The sequence below is a fragment of the Mustelus asterias genome, chromosome 4, assembly GCF_964213995.1.
Source record: "Mustelus asterias chromosome 4, sMusAst1.hap1.1, whole genome shotgun sequence".
Lineage (NCBI taxonomy): Eukaryota > Metazoa > Chordata > Chondrichthyes > Carcharhiniformes > Triakidae > Mustelus > Mustelus asterias.
The window spans coordinates 148794727-148812759 of NC_135804.1; the positions used below are offsets into that span (position 1 = coordinate 148794727).

The window sequence follows — 18033 nt, forward strand, 5'->3', positions numbered from 1 at the left end:
CGACGCTGGCAAGGCCAGCATTTATTGCCCTTGAGAGGGTGATAGTGAGTCGATTCTTGAATACATCTAAATGACTCGCCGAGCCATTTCAGAACAGTTCAGGATCCATCACATTGTTGTGCATTTGAAGCCACATGTAGGCCAGACCAGGTAAAGATGGCAGATTTCCTCCCCCAAAGGACACTGATGCACCCAGTGGGTTTTTGCAACAATTCTAGTCACCTTTAACTGACACTTTTAAAAAATGTCAGATTTGAGTTATACAGGGTTGTAGAATCATCAGGGCACAGAAGGAAGCTATTTAGTTGACCGTGTCTATGCCAAGTCTGCATAGAGCAATCTAGTCATTCCTATTCCCTTGTTCTATCCCTGTAACCTGCAAAATTTCCTGCAAACCTCCTTTCAATTTCCTTTTGAAATGATTGAACATCTGCAATTCCACCACCCTCATAGACAGCGAGTTTCAATGCTGTGTAAATTTTCCCTCAAGTCCCAGTATATCTTCAATCTGTGTCCATTCGTCCATGTATCATCAGCTAATGGAAAAAACTATTATTTTTTGTTTCCTGTATCTGAACCTATCACAATCACGTACATCTCTGTCGAATCTCCCCTTAATCTCCTTTTCTCCAAGGAGAACAACCCCAGTTTCTCCATATCAACCTTGTGGCTAAAATTCCTCATCCCCGAATCCATTCTGGTAAATCTCGTCTGCACCCTCTCAAGGACCTTTAACCATCTTTTCCAAAGTGTAGTGACCAGAACAAGATCCTCTAGTTGGGGCTGAACCAGAGTTTTATAAAGTTTCAGCATGACTTCCCTGCTTTTTTACTCAATGCCCCTTTTATGAAGCCCAAGGTACTGTCAGCTTTGCTCACACTCTCTTAATATGTCCTGCTACTTTGAAAGATCTATGTGCACACAACATCAGGTCCGATTGCCCCTGTGCATTCTTTAGAATAGTGCCATTAAGTCTAAGTTGCCTGTGTCAATCCTTCTGCATCTCACATTTCTCTGTATTGAATTCCATCTACTCATACTGTTAGCCTAGGTCCTACTGAAATCAATTTGTATCATTATTGCTGTTTGCCACTCCTCCAAGTTTGTTATTATCACCAAATTTTGCTCTGTATTCTGATGTCTGTTTATTTATTAGTCACAAGTAGGCTTACATTAATACTGCAATGAAGTTACTGTGAAAATCCCCTAGTTGCCACATTCTGGTGCCTGTTCGGGTACACTGAGGGAGAATTTAGCATGGCCAGTGCACCCTAACCAGCACATCTTTCAGACTATGGGAGGGAACCGGAGCACCCGGAGGAAACCCACGCAGACACGGGGAGAACGTGCGAACTCCGCACAGACAGCGACCCAAGCCGGGAATCGAACCCGGGCCCCTGGCGCTTTGAAGCAGCAGTGCTAACCACTGTGCCGTCCATATAAATCCATATCAAAGATGTAATGAGTCTAGCACCAAGTTTAGAGATCTACAATCTACCAGTCTGAAAAATAACCATTTACCACAACTCGCTGCTCTGTCTTTAAGCCAATGTTTTATCCAAGCTGATACTGACCTTCCATTTCCATGAGCCTCAGTTTTGTTAACCAGCCTTTCATGTTCCTCACAAGATGCAGGCGGAATTTTTTGACCATTCACGCGAGCGGGATTTTCCCATCCTGCTGCAGTGAACAGAGATTTGGCTTGTCGCCAAATTCTCCGTCTTTGCTGCAGCAGGAGCGTGGCGTGAATGAGTGGTAAGATCGCGCCCGCAGCGTGTTCTGTTAATGTACAGAATAGCAGAGTGCATACGCACAGCAACCAGCGAAAGTAGACATTGAAAAGAATTCTTATTTTGTGATGTGCTGAGCTTGTGAGCAATTGTTCTTTTCCCAGAAGAGCAGTGGGATCAGTTTGAGATTTGGCACCACCTTGTGGCTAAAAGATGATTAATCCGATAAGGTTTGACAAAAATGGGAGTAGGAATAAAGAAAACATCTTGAATACAGAATGCCCTGTTTGGGTGGGGGGGCAGCTTGGAGAGAGGGGTGGATTCGGAGAGGGCGTGGGGAAAATTCCTTTTTAAACATTTGCTGTTTGATTTTTCAAAATTGCAATTCCTCAGGATTCCCATTCCCCAGCAATTTCCCATTTTAAAGGGCCACAGCCTTTACCACAGCACGACCAGGGAACTGTTGTATGTCAAATTCAGTTCCAATGGTTTTACACCCGAGTAACATGGTGACATTTCAAATTGAATTGTAACATTCTGTCAGCAAAGACCAGACAGTTGTATCCCTTTTTAAGAAACCAGTACAAGTGGGAATGTGATGATTCACAAAGAGACCTAACCTGTGTTCGCATACTTTTAATGGTCAGTTTGAGGAGAGAAATGGATCATTTTGTTGGAGAGGATTCTTAGAGATAGGATGTATGCGCATTTAGAAAGGAATAAACTCATTAATGATAGTCAGCATGGTTTTGTGAGAGGGAGGTCATGCCTCACTAACCTGGTGGAGTTTTTTGAAGAAGTGACTAGAATGGTTGACGAGGGAAGGGCCGTGGATGTCGTCTATATGGACTTTAGTAAAGCGTTTGACAAAGTCCCTCATGGTAGGTTGGTGCAAAAGGTTGGATCTCATGGGATAAAGGGGGAGGTGGCTAGATGGTTGGAGAACTGGCTTGGTCACAGAAGTCTGTGTTATAGTTGAGGAGTGTGAGAGAAGTGCGACGGCAAAGTCTTTAAGTCCGAAAGCTTGTGTGGCTTTTGCTACCAAATACACCTGTTGGACTTTAACCTGGTGTTGTTAAACTTCTTATTTGGTCACAGAAGACAGAGGGTGGTAGTGGAAGGGTCTTTTTCTGGCTGGATGCCTGTGACTGGTGGTGTTCCGCAGGGCTCTGTATTGGGACCTCTGCTGTTTGTGATTTATATAAACGATCTGGAAGAAGGTGTAACTGGGGTGATCAGTAAGTTTGCGGACGACACGAAAATGGCTGGCCTTGCAGATAGTGAGGAACATTGTCAGAGGCTACAGAAGGATATAGATAGGCTGGAAATTTGGGCAAAGAAATGGCAGATGGAGTTCAATCCAGATAAATGCGAAGTGATGCATTTTGGTAGAACTAACGTAGGGGGGAGCTATACGATAAATGGCAGAACCATAAAGGGTGTAGATACGCAGAGGGACCTGGGTGTGCAAGTCCACAGATCCTTGAAGGTGACGTCACAGGTGGAGAAGGTAGTGAATAAGGCATATGGCATGCTTGCCTTTTATAGGACGGGGCATAGAGTATAAAAGTTGGGGTCTGATGTTGCAGTTGTATAGAACGTTGGTTCGGCCGCATTTGGAATACTGCGTCCAGTTCTGGTCGCCACACTACCAGAAGGACGTGGAGGCTTTAGAGAGAGTGCAGAGGAGGTTTACCAGGATGTTGCCTGGTATGGAAGGGCTTAGTTATGAGGAGAGATTGGGTAAACTGGGGTTGTTCTCACTGGAAAGACAGAGGATGAGGGGTGACCTAATAGAGGTGTATAAAATTATGAAAGGCATAGATAGGGTGAACGGTGAGAAGCTTTTTCCCAGGTCGGTGGTGACGTTCACGAGGGGTCATAGGTTCAAGGTGAGGGGGGGGAGGTTTAACACGGATATCAGAAGGACGTATTTTACACAGAGGGTGGTGGGGGCCTGGAATGCGCTGCCAGGCAAGGTGGTGGAGGCGGACACACTGGGAATGTTTAAGACTTATCTAGATAGCCACATGAATGGAGTGGGAATGGAGGGATACAAAAGAATGGTTTAGTTTGGACCAGGGAGCGGCAAGGGCTGAAGGGCCTGTTCCTGTGCTTCTTTGTTCTTTGTTCTATTATCCCATCACGAAATGGTCAAAGAAATCCACACTTCCTGGGCCAGAATTTTATGCTCCCTCACCAGTCGGGTTTAAGGTGGGGGAAGCGCGAAATTGAAGCCACAGGATTTCCTCCGGGTTCTCGCCTGCTTGGCCACACAGCAGTTTTGCTATGGGGCGGGCATGGCCTTGGATGGGAAGTCCACCTTTGCCCCGTCTGAGGCCTTGCAGTGGCCACTTAATCGGTCATCCGATATAGAAGCAGGGAGGTTGTTTCTACTAACAGGTGAAACTAGAACTAGGGGACATGGTCTCAAAACAAAGGGGAGCAGATTTAGGACTGAGTTGAGGAGGAGCTTCTTCACACAAAGGGTTGTGAATCTGTGGCATTCCCTGCCCAGTGAAGCAGTTGAGGCTACTTCATTGAATGTTTTTAAGGCAAGGATAGATAAAGTTTTGAACAGTAAAGGAATTAAGGGTTATGGTGAGCGGGCGGGTAAGTGGAGCTGAGTCCATGAAGATATCACCCATGATCTTATTGAATAATGGAGCAGGCTCGAGGGACCAGATGGCCTACTCCTCCTAGTTATGTTATATATTCAGGCCCTGGATTCCCAATCATAACCCCACCCCATGCTTTTAGAGTAAAACATTGGAACTGTGCTTGAACACCATTGGCAGAAAATGCAAGTGTCGATTAAGATCTTTTTTCCATAACTTGCTTAGCTCCTTACATACCTCAGCAGCAATCCCTTGCCCAGTGGCACCCCTGAGCCTTCAGAGTTGCAGACTCTGACCAGTAGCAACAGGAAAATAATTGGACGGTGGTCCTACAGGTGGCCAATTAGGAGGTTGGCTGTGGTAATGTTGCCTGTTGCCAACAAGTGCGGGCTCAGGACCTGCTTTCCCTGTGACGTTGGGGTCTTGTTGCCCCTTGTAAAATTTAACCCAGTGTTTCAGCTCTATAATCTTTTATCAGAATGATGCTTCTGAAATAGTACCTGAACCCTGTGTAGATCATAATTAAACTGGCTTAAACAAAACCTGTTCTGTGTGAAGGGATGTTTACAGGAAAGAATTCTTAATATGACTGTGTTTTTTCCCTAATAGTGTTTACAAGCCCTGGAATTCCTCCACTCCAACCAGGTCATCCACAGAGATATAAAGAGTGACAACATACTCCTGGGAATGGATGGATCAGTTAAATTAAGTATGTAAAAAAGGGAGCAATCCATTGCATGCTTATCATAGAATGGTAACAGCACAGGAGACCATTCAGCCTGTTGTATCTGTGCTGATCCTCCGAAGGAGCAATTCACTTAGTGCCACTCTCCTGCCTTGTCCTGCTAGCCCTGTACAATATCCCCCTTCAAAGAATGATCCAATTCCCTTTTGAAAGTCTCGAGTGAAGCTGCTCCTACCACACTGCCAGGCAGCACATTCCAGCTCTTAACCATTCGCTGTGTGGCAAAAAAATGTTCCCCATGTCACCATTGCTTCTTTTACCAACAGCCGTAAATCTGTGCCCTCTGGTTCTCAATCCTCACACCAATGGGAACATCTGAAAACTGGACGTGTTTTTTTTTTTAAAGCTGCTATGCATGAATTTTAATCATTAGATGAGTAAAATAACTTGCTGTCATGTTCGGCTAGGTGTTACATTGGCATAGTGGTGCACTGACTAGTTATCAGCTTCACGTGCCTGTCTTCTCCTGCTCTTCTAATGGTCTGTGTGATCCTTGGCCCAACTCAGCCTGAATCACCTGATCCAAAAACCAGCCAGATCTAAAATCTGTCCAGGACTCAGTCCCAAGGTTAACAGTTTAAGGCATTCTACCTGTCCAGATGGGTCTGAATAAAACTTTTTATTTATTAATTTTATGGGATGTGAGCATCGCTGGCTGGGCCAGCATTTATTGCCCAACCCTAACTGCCCTCCATTTCAGAGGGCATTTGAGAGGCAACCACATTGACGTGGCTCTGGAGTCACATGTAGGCCAGGCCATGAAAGGATGGCAGATTTCCTTCCCTAAAGGACATTAATGAACCAGATGAGTTTTTCCGACAATTGACCGTGGTTTCATAGTCATCAGTAGATTCTTAATTCCAAATTTGAATTCAAATTTCTTCATCTGCCGTAGGGGTTTCAAACCTGGGGCCCTAGACCAACTGTGTGCAAGTGAAGTATTGTTTCCTGGTGTTTAAAAACAATAAGAAGTTTAACAACACCAGGTTAAAGTCCAACAGGTTTATTTGGTAGCAAAAGCCACACAAGCTTTCGAGGCTCTAAGCCCCTTCTTCAGGTGAGTGGGAATTCTGTTCACAAACAGAACTTATAAAGACACAGACTCAATTTACATGAATAATGGTTGGAATGCAAATACTTACAACTAATCCAGTCTTTAAGAAACAAAACAATGGGAGTGGAGAGAGCATCAAGACAGGCTAAAAAGATGTGTATTGTCTCCAGACAAGACAGCCAGTGAAACTCTGCAGGTCCACGTGCAGAGTTTCACTGGCTGTCTTGTCTGGAGACAATACACATCTTTTTAGCCTGTCTTGATGCTCTCTCCACTCCCATTGTTTTGTTTCTTAAAGACTGGATTAGTTGTAAGTATTCGCATTCCAACCATTATTCATGTAAATTGAGTCTGTGTCTTTATAAATTCTGTTTGTGAACAGAATTCCCACTCACCTGAAGAAGGGGCTTAGAGCCTCGAAAGCTTGTGTGGCTTTTGCTACCAAATAAACCTGTTGGACTTTAACCTGGTGTTGTTAAACTTCTTACTGTGTTTACCCCAGTCCAACGCCGGCATCTCCACATCGTGTTTAAAAACAAGCCCCTTGAAACAAAATTGACATCCCATTAGTCCTTTTGCTTTTCCATTAAAATAAGCAGCTGGTGAAATGCCCAACATTAAAGAATGCGGGACTAGTTCTCTCTTCCTTTCTGGGTGAGCATATACTTTACTCATCAATCCCAGAGATAGAACTGTGTACTGGAGCTGTGACATAGCTTTTTAGATTCATTCTTTGGCCCAGAAGATAAGAAATATTGGTTTCATATCGGTAATTATGAACTTTAAAAACAATTTGCAGCGGATTTTGGATTCTGCGCTCAGATCACGCCCGAGCAGAACAAACGGAGCACAATGGTGGGGACGCCATACTGGATGGCACCAGAAGTAGTAACGAGGAAAGCCTATGGCCCTAAAGTGGACATATGGTCATTAGGAATTATGGCAATTGAAATGATTGAAGGAGAACCGCCTTATCTGAATGAAAACCCTCTCAGGGTAAGTTGTCTTCAATTCGTAAGTGTTAAGGTGCTGGATCAGAACCCCACATTACATTAGGATGCCAGACTAGGCCCTAACTATTTTCCTATTTTGACATAAACCTGAGGATAGGATTCTTCGCTCCAGGAGCAATTCCACTGACAAATTAGGGATCTTTTATAGTAAAACAAACTTTATTTAATAATAGTTTGAATATAACTCTAACAAATGAAGCAGCTTAACTATTAACAGTTCAACAATATTTAAAATTGAAAGGAAACAACTTGAATTTCTAACTTGTCTGTTTCTGTTCCAAATGAGCAACATTCCTCCTACAAACTTAAAAGCCACTTTAAATACTGATAGCAATCATGAATATACTTGCTAAAATAAGTGTACACAATCTTGAAGCTTTCAAGGAGAGAGAATGAGTTTCAGCAGCTTGCAGAAAACCTCTGTTCAAGCAACTCCCAGGCAGAACTGAAAAGCTGTTTCTCCACTACAGACCTAGCTGCTCCCATTAACCACATTGTCACATGACCCTGCAAATCTAAATCCACCCTCTATTCCTTTAATCAAAATCCCAGGGGACATCTCCAACTATAAACAAAAATCCATAAACTCTCTCCTCCATAAACACCACATGGCTAAAATGAGTAATTATTCTGCTCTCCCAGCATCTGAGCTGTATGCCTTCAGACATACTGACTACCTGTAGCTTCAAGCTGAATTTTAAACATTCCCCTATAACAAGGAGAAACTATTACACATATAATAGCACGCTATCATCATATACGGATTGTGATAAAATGGATGATTGTGTTGGATTGAATTTTCTGATTACTGACCACTGTATATGCAGATCAAAACTACTTCCCGCAAGTGATTTTTCAAACTGTAAGGAACACATTAGAGTCTGGCTGCTATTTACAGTTGGGACCAAGGTAGAGACAGTTATATTTAGGAAGTCTTTGGTGGGCAGTATTTGACAGAGACTAATGGAACAAACCATTCTGTTAAGCAATAACATGTTTGACATCCTGTAGCTAAGTTAATAGCTTTAATTGACATTAACATTCAAGCTAAGGATGTGTCAGGTCAGAGCGAGGGGCCTGAATCATTATAGTGTCTTAATGAAAAGCTCCATAGCTGGCAGCTTTCAGTTGTGGATCTGTAACTGGCAACATGTGCTAAACTCAAACCAGCTGGAAGCCTACAGAGATGCAGCGTTAGTCAGAGGGTTCCATGGTAACAAATAACCATACAAGAAGCAAAAGAATCATATTTCAAGGGTCAGTTTAATATTGAGGGGAAATGTTTGTTGTTTTGGACCTTTCAGGGTAATTGATTATATTGTTGGTACTGAGGGGCTGTTCTTCTGTTTTATATTCAATAAATTTCTTTAATCATTTACTGAATGAGCCAAATTTGATTGCTCGATAAAAGAACACATATGCGAAGAGAAGTTTACATGGCGACACTCAAGTGGCCTGAATTTTACCTGAAGGGCTTGTGGGGGGGTGGATAGCGGGATGTTGGTTGTAGAATCAGGAGGCAAGATGGTGGCGAGTAGGGAGCTGGCAGTGGGGTTGGTGGCTTCACTGTGCCCATCACCTATCTGCTTATGCTCGGACTTTACCAGTTGTGTAGCCCGCTCACCCTTTGGCCAATCGAGGTCCTTATCTGACCAATGAATGGCCACTTGAGCCCTTCTCTCATCACTGCAGGTATTTTGCTACTGCAAGTTTGAAGGAACCCTCCAGTTTGGACACCATTCTGTTCAACAGAAGACATGCGGAAGCTGCAACGTCAGCTAGTTAACTGCCTGGCAACCCTAAAAATCTGGTGGTGGTTTCCTAGGCTGGCTGAAATGGGCTTATTCAGCTGGTGAGCTGACTGGCTAGTGGTTTTATATCCACTGTGTAACCTGGGCCATCTTTATTTTGACCAGTTGACTGAACAAATTTATTCCATGAAAAGGGCCAAGGTTTTGTGTGCATAGTGTTCTATTTATATTGAGCTGAAATGAGTATGCAGTATTCGAGCACAATGTAGATGTAGCAAGCTATTTCCAATCACGCCATCAAAGTTCAAAAGCAAATTTGAATCAATAAACATTGATTAGTACCAAGCTTAGATTTCAAAGGATTGTATGAGAGAGACTGAGGGAGGTAAGAAATTATACAGTCTGAGATCCAGAGAACTATTGAATTTGAGGTTGAGTCTTGATTTCAACACATTAAGGAGATAGGACAGAGAAAATCCCAAGTAAGCAGATGTGTTTGGAACTCCGAAGGAACAGCAAGATTCGCAAGAACCAGAATGAACTTTGAAATGGCCAACTTCACCTATACAGTCCAAACAAAGACGAGGCTGAAGTGTTTGTAACTATCTTCAGCAGAAGTGCACAGTGGACTATCCATCCCTGGCCTCCTTCTGAGATTCTTAGCATATAGAAATCATAGAAATCATAGAAACCCTACAGTGCAGAAAGAGGCCATTCGGCCCATCGAGTCTGCACCGACCACAATCCCACCCAGGCCCTACCCCCATATCCCTACATATTTTACCCACTAATCCCTCTAACCAACGCATCTCAGGACACTAAGGGGCAATTTTAGCATGGCCAATCAACCTAACCCGCACATCTTTGGACAGTGGGAGGAAACCGGAGCACCCGGAGGAAACCCACGCAGACACGGGGAGAATGTGCAAACTCCACACAGACAGTGGCCCAAGCCGGGACTTGAACCCAGGTCCCTGGAGCCGTGAAGCAGCAGTGCTAACCACTGTGCTACCGTGCCGCACAGATTCCACTTCTTAATCAATTTGATTTGTTCGACATTATATCAAGAAACAGCTGAGTGCACCAAACATAGGAAAGTCCATTATCTCCAACATCCCTTCTGCAGTGCTGGAGATTTATCCTTCAGAATAGCTGCACCCTTAGCCAAACCGTTGCAGTGCAGCTACAAAATTGACATCTACCTGGTAAAGTGGAAAATTGCCCAGATATGAACTGTCCAAATGAGCTCCATGACCTTCCAAGCCTTTGTTGCCAGCTTACACACCTCCCATCCCACCTCAATAAAATTGGTAAAATCCGGCCCCACAAGTCCCCAATTCCTTAATGATCACACCAGCATTAACTGTTTAAAGAATTATCAAATAGTAAAAATATCTTGATTCCTGTGGTCATCTTTAATTTTATGGATTTCAAATATTTGCATGTCACTTAAAAGAAAGCTTCTTCTTGTTCTACCAAAGCCTTTTCTGTTGATGGTGCTTTTTGATTGTTAGGCCTTGTATTTGATTGCTACCAATGGGACTCCAGAACTGCAGAACCCAGAGAAACTGTCGGGTGTCTTCAGGGACTTCCTGAATCGCTGCTTGGAGATGGACGTGGAGCGACGGGGCTCCGCCAAGGAACTTCTACAGGTTGTGCAGCAAAACTTTTCTAATACTTCACCCATTATCTTGCTAGATTTAACACTTGCAGCAAAGTATGTGGGGAAAAATGTCACTCTGGTGCAAACTGTTTGGGCAGAGACATATTATTAGCAGCGTAGAGGCAGGTTAACTCTCCAGTATGTACTATGCAAACCCTAATCTGGGAGTGCTTAGCACGGTCACCATGGGCTGAATTTTACTGGGTGGGTAGTGTAATTCCTTTGTCAGCCAAACGTCTGCTTTAGGATTCTGGAACTGACTGCGCCAAGACATTGGGTGTGATTGTCATTGAGAAGCTACCTACAGGAGTCCATCCAATTGGGTTCCAGCATAAGGTATGTTAATCAGCATGGGTGAGGGCCTCCTTCACACTGTGGGCAGCAGCAGGAGCAGCCCCCAGTTGTTGCCGTTGCAACAAGTATAACTTTAGTGGAGACATCTGTCTCCATGAAGTGGCTGCCATGGCATGTCATCTGCTTGGGAAGACCTGAGCACTGCAATTTGCTGCCAGGAAAGGCCACAAATGTTCATATTGCAGACCTCCTGCTGTGAAGTTGCTTCCTCCATGTTGTTGGGCTACTGACAGTGGGAAGCCCATGCAGTGTCTGGAAAATTTCAGCCTGCTGCCTGAATAGTGACTGACTGCCCTATTAAGCTTCCTAATTGGATACCTGCTTGCTGACATGACCAGGAGCTGCCCCTGGAAAAGGTTTAGAGGCAGAGATTCCACTGAGACTTTCACCCCCCCCCCCCACCCCCCCCCCCACCCCCCCCCCCCCCCCACCCCCCCTCCCCCCCCCCCCCAACGTCCGCTGGGCTGGGAGAATTCAGCCCTACATGCCAGTAATAAACTAACTTCATTCTCCCAGCCTGACCTTGCTCATTGCAAATGGCACCAATTACACAAATAGACAAACTTCCTGTTTGAAGACAGCTCTTGGAACCCTGTAGTTTTTAATTTCATCCGGCAACAGTGAAATATGCACACTGAGTCTCCATCTGCTGCAGGATTCTGTTGGAACACGTCTGCTTCTTATCAATGTGTTTGCTCTGTTTAGAGAACAGTTGATTTGTTTAAAATGAAGGCCTGCATTCTCCGACCTTGCCCTGTGGCTGAGATTCTCCGATCCCGCTGTGGTGAATGGAGTTTTGGCTGAGGATCAAATTCTCCGTTCTCGCTGGCAGCGGTGACGGAGCGAACAAAGTTGGAGAATCCCAGCCTAAGCTTCTTATGCAATTTAGCTTTTTCATTGTTTTCTATTTGTCTCCAGTCATTCCACCCTTTTCTTGAGGGATTCAGTCCTTCCCACGTAGACATTGTTGATACATGAACGTTGACAGTGTGGTTACAACGAGTTAAGTAGAATGCTGATGAAGCTCAGAGCCTGTTCCCACTATGGGCCGATGCTAATTGTGCTTTGCATTCAAGTAGCCATGTTGTATTTCCGTGTCATGGGTGCTGCAGTGCCATTGGCCTGAAACTTCTCTGGAGTTGCTCCTTCTCATAACCATGCTGAAAGGAGGGGCGGGGGCAGAAAACCCTATTTGTGTCCGCAAACAAGGTTTCTACAGCACCTCCAGCAGAGCTAGGGCAGTGCAATGGGATGAGCTCCAAGGCTATTCCAGGTTATTGACACCATTGGACCATTGAGGTTAAAAACATCGAACATCAGATGAAATTATAGTTTTAAAGTTTATTCATTAGTGTCACAAGTAGGCTTACATTAACACTGCAATGAAGTTACTGAAAAATCCCCAAGTCGCCACACTCCGATGCCTGTTTGGGTACACTGAAGGAGAATTTAGCATGGCCAATGAACCTAACTAGCACGTCTTTCGGACTGTGGGAGGAAACCCACGCAGACACGGGAGAATGTGCAAACTCCGCACAGGCAGTGACCCAAACCGGGAATCAAACCCAGGTCCCTGGTGCGAAGGCAAATGTGCTAACCACTGTGCCATTGGGATTAAAATGTTTTGAAGCATAGGCAATGTCAAAGCTAAGGTTTTCTTTTAATCAAAGTGGTTTATTCACTGAGATACTCTCTCTTGTTTCGGTTTCTCTTTAGCGTACTTAGCGCAGTTGTTCGGCCTCACTCTAAAGCATAGCCTGAGAATCCTGATGCTTGCAATCTCTGTGCAGGTTGCCAGTTAGTCACGTAGCCTCTTGACAATATGTTCTGGTTACCTTCCAGCATCCGTTCTTGAAGTTTGCGAAGCCACTCTCGAGCCTCACCCCTCTGATAATCGCAGCTAAGGAGGCGGTTAAAAACAACCGTTAGAACAAGGGATGGTTTCCATCGTCACCCCTCTCGCCCTCCCTCCTGTCGTTAAAGAGGGGCTAACCAGAGCTGGACAGTGCCTCACTTGGAGAAACCTCGGGCTCTTTCCACTTCGGGACGGAGAAAGCTAGCACAGCACTGGGGTACTACAATGATGTCTCTTCTCATCTTAACACCTTATTTGGTCCCATCTGAAGTCTTGATACGGCTTGTGGTGTTTGGTTTTTTTATAATTATTCACTTTTCTGCTCCCAACATTAAAACAAAATTCTCAATTTTTAAAAAACATTTGGTCAGTTAGGCGGGTGGGGGGGGGGGGGGGTGTTTCTAAATGGAGAATTTATAAAATATCCAGACTTGAGAACTCACTGCTGTAAACCAGCAATTGAGAATCGGTTGTGGTGAACAGAAGCAACCCTTCAGGCATTGCCGTGATTGTGAAGTGAATGTCTGGGTATTTTAATGTTCTGGTGGGTACTAAACCATGCCATGCTTCCAAAAGAGAGATACTCTGTCAGACTAAATAAAGAGGCCTTAAGTTCTTTGGTATTGCTTTATAACACATTTACCGTTGTGTGATGAACAAAGTTTCCATTCTTTTGTGTGTGTGTGTATATATATTTTTTTACAGGTTTCAGGTCTATCTCAATATTTTCTTTAGTATATTCTCTTGATATTTATTGATAACTGAGTTGGAACTGTTGGGTTTTCTGTTGGACATCTCGATATTTTTGTTTTCTGATCAATTACAGTATTCCGGAAAAGGTTCCATTTTTTTATTGATGAAAAGCTGTTCGAAAAGGGCAGGTTAATTGTAGTGTAGGTTGTCGAATTCGTGGAAGTTCATTCCTGGCAAAGAGAAAATCCAAGTGTCCTGACATAATCACTGTAAGGTGGCTAGGAACCCAAATGTTGGTTGTGTTGTCCAAATGGAGAAAGGCCAAATCCTGTTATAATGATTCTGTGGTGGAAATCATTTAGCGAGGAAGCTTCAAAGGATTGGAGTAGACGTACTGTGTGTATGTAAGTGTGTATGTGTGTGTGCCCATATATTTATACTATTTGCTTTCTCCTCCACAGTTCCCTGAGCTATCTTCCCAGGAAACTTGCTAGTAATAATAATGTAACAATAGGAATTGAGATGAGCAGAAAGCAAGTCAAACACTTTTCCCCTTTTGTGTAACCAAATGCCAATGGACAGTCAGGAGTCATCCTTGCAACAGGATGACTGCCTGACTTGTGCTTGGTAAACAAAAGCTCCAATCTTTGCACTATCCAAATTGGGGTGAAACACTAGAATCCCATCAGCATATGAACTTTAAAAAGAAAGAGCCTACTTCTGTCAGGAAAAAACCCGCCACTTGCATGTTCTTTTCAAGAATAAACTGATCTCGAGCCTTTGAACTGTCCACAGGCATTTCAGTTTGTTTTGCACTGAATAACTGCATTGTTTTATCTCTGCCAAAAGCTCTTGCCTTCTCCTAGAGTGAGCCGACCTGTTACGTTAAAAGAAACACAAGCTCTGTGGGGGTAATGGAAATTAAGGGTTATCGACTTACCCCTTTAGTATAACTTGGATAGCTATTTCCCCCAAATAGCCTGTTTAGGGTGTGCCTATCCCATAGTGAGGTCACACTGCTCCTGAACCCTCATCTGGTCCTCCAGTTGCTAGGCACACACTGGGCTGATGCGAGATTTCTTTTAAGGCATGTGTTTTTTAAAAAACAAAATGGTGTCAATCGCACCTGAGACTGAGCGAAAAGGCTCCAATTGGTTTGCAAACAGACCAAAGACATTGATGCTGAACTGAGAAGACATCATGCACTGTGGAGATCCTTTTATTATTCATTTTTGGCGCACACAGCCTGAGTTAACCGGTGAAGAGAGGGCTCCAGGGAGGAGTCCTGTCACCAGAAACACCAGAGTATATAGCCAACTACCTTTTTAATGAGATTTAAATAAATATGTAACATTCCACAGAATTGGGCTGGGCAGAATTAGCAGCGTAATCTCATTATTGGAGCTGATGAAAGAGTTTACTTTTCGATTCTCCCATCATGCCACATCAAATTAGAAACTCAAAGCTTCCTATGTTAAAAAGATGTTCATCTAGTGACGAGGACATGGCAGACCGCCCCCCGCTACTCCTGATGTAATTGTCCTTTACCTTAATTAAATAACTCTATTGTGGTGACATTCTTTACCCTCCCCCACCCTCCCGCCTCCACTCACCCAAGGCTTACATTCAGCTGTTGGATGTCAGCTAAAAGTATCACAAGTGGATGGTCACGAAACATTGGTGCACACTGCCTCATCAGTAGAAGAGCCATTTTGATTAACTTTTAACTAAACCTGAGGAGCAACTCTAACCTCTTGATGAATAGTGGTGAGGGTCGCTATGCTGAAGCATGAAAAGAGGCAGAAAATCAGTCTTGCCCAGCATGGATAAAGGCTTTGATGATATCCTGTCACTGGTGGGAATGGTGTATTGTAGTGATACCTATAACTGCTGATTTAAGAGTACGCAAGCTCCCAACGTATTAAACTTATCCAGCAATATTCCTTGTTGGTAATGAAGTCAAAGAGCCTGCGGAAATCTTTACTGAGGCAGGGAAGGAGGGAGGCCTTGTGTTCCTATTCAGTTGCTGTTAGAAATCAAGGGAATCGCATGCTTTTTGGAAACTCTCATCAACTCAACCGTAACCCTCACAAGCTTCAGACCAGTTTGTTATCTTTTTATTAAATCAACATAAATTAAAGTATTTCTGAGAAAGCTATTAAAAGGATGAGCTGTTTAGTGTTTTCTATTGCTAAGATATTGAGAATCTGGGATCCTGTCAGAGACTTCAGTAAAGATGTGTCAAAGTTCACTCACTCCAAACAAACCACATTCAAAGACCAACCAAAGGGAAGGAACCCCTTTGATTTTTTTGTGTGTATAAACAGTAGGTTGGAGTAATTTTTAATTTTGATGTTTCTCTCCCCTTTATTTTGATTTGTATGAATTTTAGCCCAATAGAAGGGAGCACTGCACCACAATTAACATCTTTGGCTTGAAAAGCGATTGTTTCTTTAAAAAAAAAGCTGCTTATTCAATAAAGTGCAGCGCCGGTATAGTGCTAACCCGTATACCATAAGGCTCAGTCCCCATGCCTGTGCTAAGTTTGCTGATCTCAGTAAGGGTGCTATAATTAGCAACAGCACTCATCATTGGCGCTATTGAGTTGGGGGGGGGGGGTGCGGGGGAGGTAAAAATCAGCCAAGTTTCTTGCTGCTAATTGCTGTCTAGTAGTTCCTGCCGGAGAGAGCATGGCGTCTCAATAGCTGATGCAGACAGAATCGGGCAGTGCTGTGCTCTACTCACAGCTCCCTGTTGTCTGCTGACACTATGCAGACGTGCAGTAAGAAATGGGCAACTCGAATGAGGTGACAAAGGCTGGCTGGGCCGATGCCTTTTAACTTTTATCTTTTCATGACACTGAGCCACCCAGGGGAGCTGGATGAAATAAATGTTTTTTTAAAATTTCTAATAATTCTTTCAACAAAAAAAAAACACACAATCGTTGGATGATCATTCGGGAACTAATTCTTTGGTCATCTAGCCTGCCTCATCAGTACCATGGTAGCAAATACTTATATTTTTAAAAAAGATCACGAAGATGCTAATTGTAAACATTCCAACAATACTTTGACCGCAGAAGGCTTTGGCCAAAATTGAAGCAAACCTTTTGTTAACGAGCATTGAGAACCATTCCACATTTTTTTTTTTGAAAACTTTCCTTCCATATTTGTTTGGCAATGTGGGTTGCCATCACCTTCCCCTTACGCCACCTTTTTTTTAAAAAAAACAATCACTGATGTTTATTTAAATGTATAAGAAAATTTAATTGTAGTTAATAAGAGTATTTTAAGAATAATTGCAAGAGACGCTGAATGTTATACATTCAAACCATAGGGAAATAAGAGTTGGAATAGGATGGAATATTGCTGTTCAACGTATCATGACACCTTTTTTTTTGTTCCTATTTCTTCGCCTGTATGTCCTCTTTTGGAAGAAGCATTACCTGTACATTTGATGTGAAATTTCTGCTACTGTGAAAATGAATTTTTTGAAAAGGTACTCTGGATTCTTTTTTCCTCTTCCTTTTGACATTTTTTTTTAACTTAATTTGGGGAAAATGCTGGAAATGACTTGTGCTGCACACAATCCCAGACCTCAGCGTTCAGCTATGTTGGTTTGTTATGTTTTGTTTTCATTTTTTCGTTCCGTCTGGTCTCCTAAATGTTTCAGACGAGTCGAAGCAATAGAAGTAATTCATTTAAACCGTGGATTGTGCATGAATAGTGTCTTTAGTGTAAAAAAAAGAGAAGAAAAAACACAAAAAAATTGGAGTTTGAAGCTTTGACCTAAAGTATTGCAAATAAAAGTCATTTAAACAATAGAGGACTGTGCCCTGCTCATTTTTAATTTTTAAATATGTCTTTCTTTGCTGTAAAATCGGGGCACTGTTGTCTCACAGTGCCAGGGACCCGGGTTCGATTCCAGCCCTGGGATGACTTTAATCTACATGTAGATTGGACAAATCTGATTGGCAAAGGTAGCCTGAAAAATGAATTCATGGTATATGCAGGACAGCATATTCTAGAATTCAAACAGTATATTCCAGAGTTAACCAGGGAACAGGCTATTCCAGACCTAGTAAACATGATGAGTAATGTGATCAAATTAATCAATAATTGGGTGGCGGCAAAGTGGTTAGCACTGCTGCCTTACAGCACCTGGGTTCGATTCCCGGCTTGGGTCACTGTCTGTGTAGAATTTGCACGTTCTCCGTGTCTGCGTGGGTTTCCTCCAGGTGCTCCAGTTTCCTCCCAGAGTACAAAGATGTGTAGGTCAGGTGAATTGGCCATGCTAAATTCTCCCTCGGTGTAACTGAACAGGCGCCGGAGTGTGACGACTAGGGGATTTTCACAGTAACTTCATTGCAGTGTGAATGTAAGCCTACTTGTGACTAATAAATAAACTTAAGTTTACTTTACAATAACCATATGGTAAAGCTAATTAGCAGAATATTTATTTAATTTGCTGCTTGTTGGATCTCGCGCTTAACAGGTGTTGAATAAAGGAGGAATTATTGACCAGGCCAGTGAATCTCTCTTTGAACAGGATCTTTCC

At 43.2% G+C, this 18033-nt stretch overlaps 1 protein-coding gene across 6 annotated transcripts in view; it reads left to right on the top strand.

The window, feature by feature from the left end:
* LOC144493066 (serine/threonine-protein kinase PAK 3) overlaps positions 1–17291 on the top strand; it is a 240624-nt gene extending 223333 nt beyond the window's left edge. For all 6 annotated transcript variants that reach the window (XM_078211928.1, XM_078211929.1, XM_078211932.1 and 3 more), the window contains 4 exons: positions 4958–5057; positions 6947–7143; positions 10426–10563; positions 12771–17291. In XM_078211928.1, coding sequence (XP_078068054.1) covers positions 4958–5057; positions 6947–7143; positions 10426–10563; positions 12771–12857 — 522 coding nt within the window. In that variant the 3' untranslated portion in view covers positions 12858–17291. The remainder of the gene's footprint in view (positions 1–4957; positions 5058–6946; positions 7144–10425; positions 10564–12770) is intronic.
* Positions 17292–18033: the final 742 nt, after the last annotated feature.